The following is a 1,030-nucleotide window of genomic DNA, read 5'->3' on the forward strand; positions in this document are numbered from 1 at the left end:
CTAGGCCTTATGGGTGTATTTTTTTTTTCTCAGATGCAGAGGCCCCCGGAGCTGGGCAACCTGACCCGAGTACAGGAGTTTGTCTTGCTGGGTTTGTCCACGAGGCCAGACGTAAGGGACGTCCTGTTTGCCGTCTTCCTGGCCCTCTACCTGGCCACCCTCCTGGAGAACACGCTGATCGTCTACCTCGTCTGCGCTCACGGCGAGCTCCACAAGCCCATGTACTTCTTCCTGGGCCACCTGAGCTGCCTGGAGATGTGCTACGTGTCCGTGACCACGCCCAGCCTGCTGGCGGGGCTGCGGGGCGGGCCCTGCCACGTGCCCTTCGCGGCCTGCATGACCCAACTCTTCTTCTTCATCGCCCTCATCTGCACCGAGTGCACCCTCCTGGCCTCCATGGCCTACGACCGCTACGCGGCCATCTGCCACCCGCTCCGCTACCCGCTGCTCATGAGGCCCCAGGTGTGCCTGGGCCTGGCCGTGGCCTCCTGGCTGGGCGGGCTGCTGGTCTCGGTGGTCAAGACCTCGTGCATCGCCAGCCTGTCCTACTGCGGCCCCAACGTCCTCAACCACTTCTTCTGTGACGTCTCCCCTCTGCTCAACCTGTCCTGCACCCACGTGGCCCTGACTGAGCTGGTGGACTTCATCTCCGCCATCGTCATCCTCTGGGGTTCCCTCCTGGCGGCCGGCGCCTCCTATGTGGCCATTGGGAGGGCGGTGCTCCGCATGCCGTCCGCCACCGCCCGCCGCAAAGCCTTCTCCACCTGCGCCTCCCACCTGGTGGTGGTGGGGATCTTCTACTCGGCCACTCTCTTCATCTATGCCCGTCCCAGCCGCATCGAAGCCATGGATCTCAACAAGGTGTTGTCTGTCATCTACACGGTGGTCACGCCCATGTGCAACCCTGTCATCTACTGCCTGCGGAACAAGGAGGTCCAGGTGGCTTTCCGTAGAACCCTGGGCTGGCCCCGAGGCTGACCACCCTGCCTGGGCATGGGGGAGATCTCAGTGTATTAATACTTTTTATTTT

General features: G+C 62.6%; 1 protein-coding gene across 1 annotated transcript; it reads left to right on the forward strand.

Moving 5' to 3' along the window:
* Positions 1-33: 33 nt before the first annotated feature.
* On the forward strand, positions 34-978 carry LOC102242589 (olfactory receptor 5). Its single transcript, XM_005852896.1, has one exon. It carries the CDS (start codon positions 34-36, stop codon positions 976-978), a length of 945 nt encoding a protein of 314 aa, XP_005852958.1.
* The last annotated feature ends 52 nt before the right edge of the window (positions 979-1,030 follow it).

This window comes from Myotis brandtii, unplaced genomic scaffold (assembly GCF_000412655.1).
Source record: "Myotis brandtii unplaced genomic scaffold, ASM41265v1 C42051078, whole genome shotgun sequence".
In the NCBI taxonomy this organism is placed as follows: domain Eukaryota; kingdom Metazoa; phylum Chordata; class Mammalia; order Chiroptera; family Vespertilionidae; genus Myotis; species Myotis brandtii.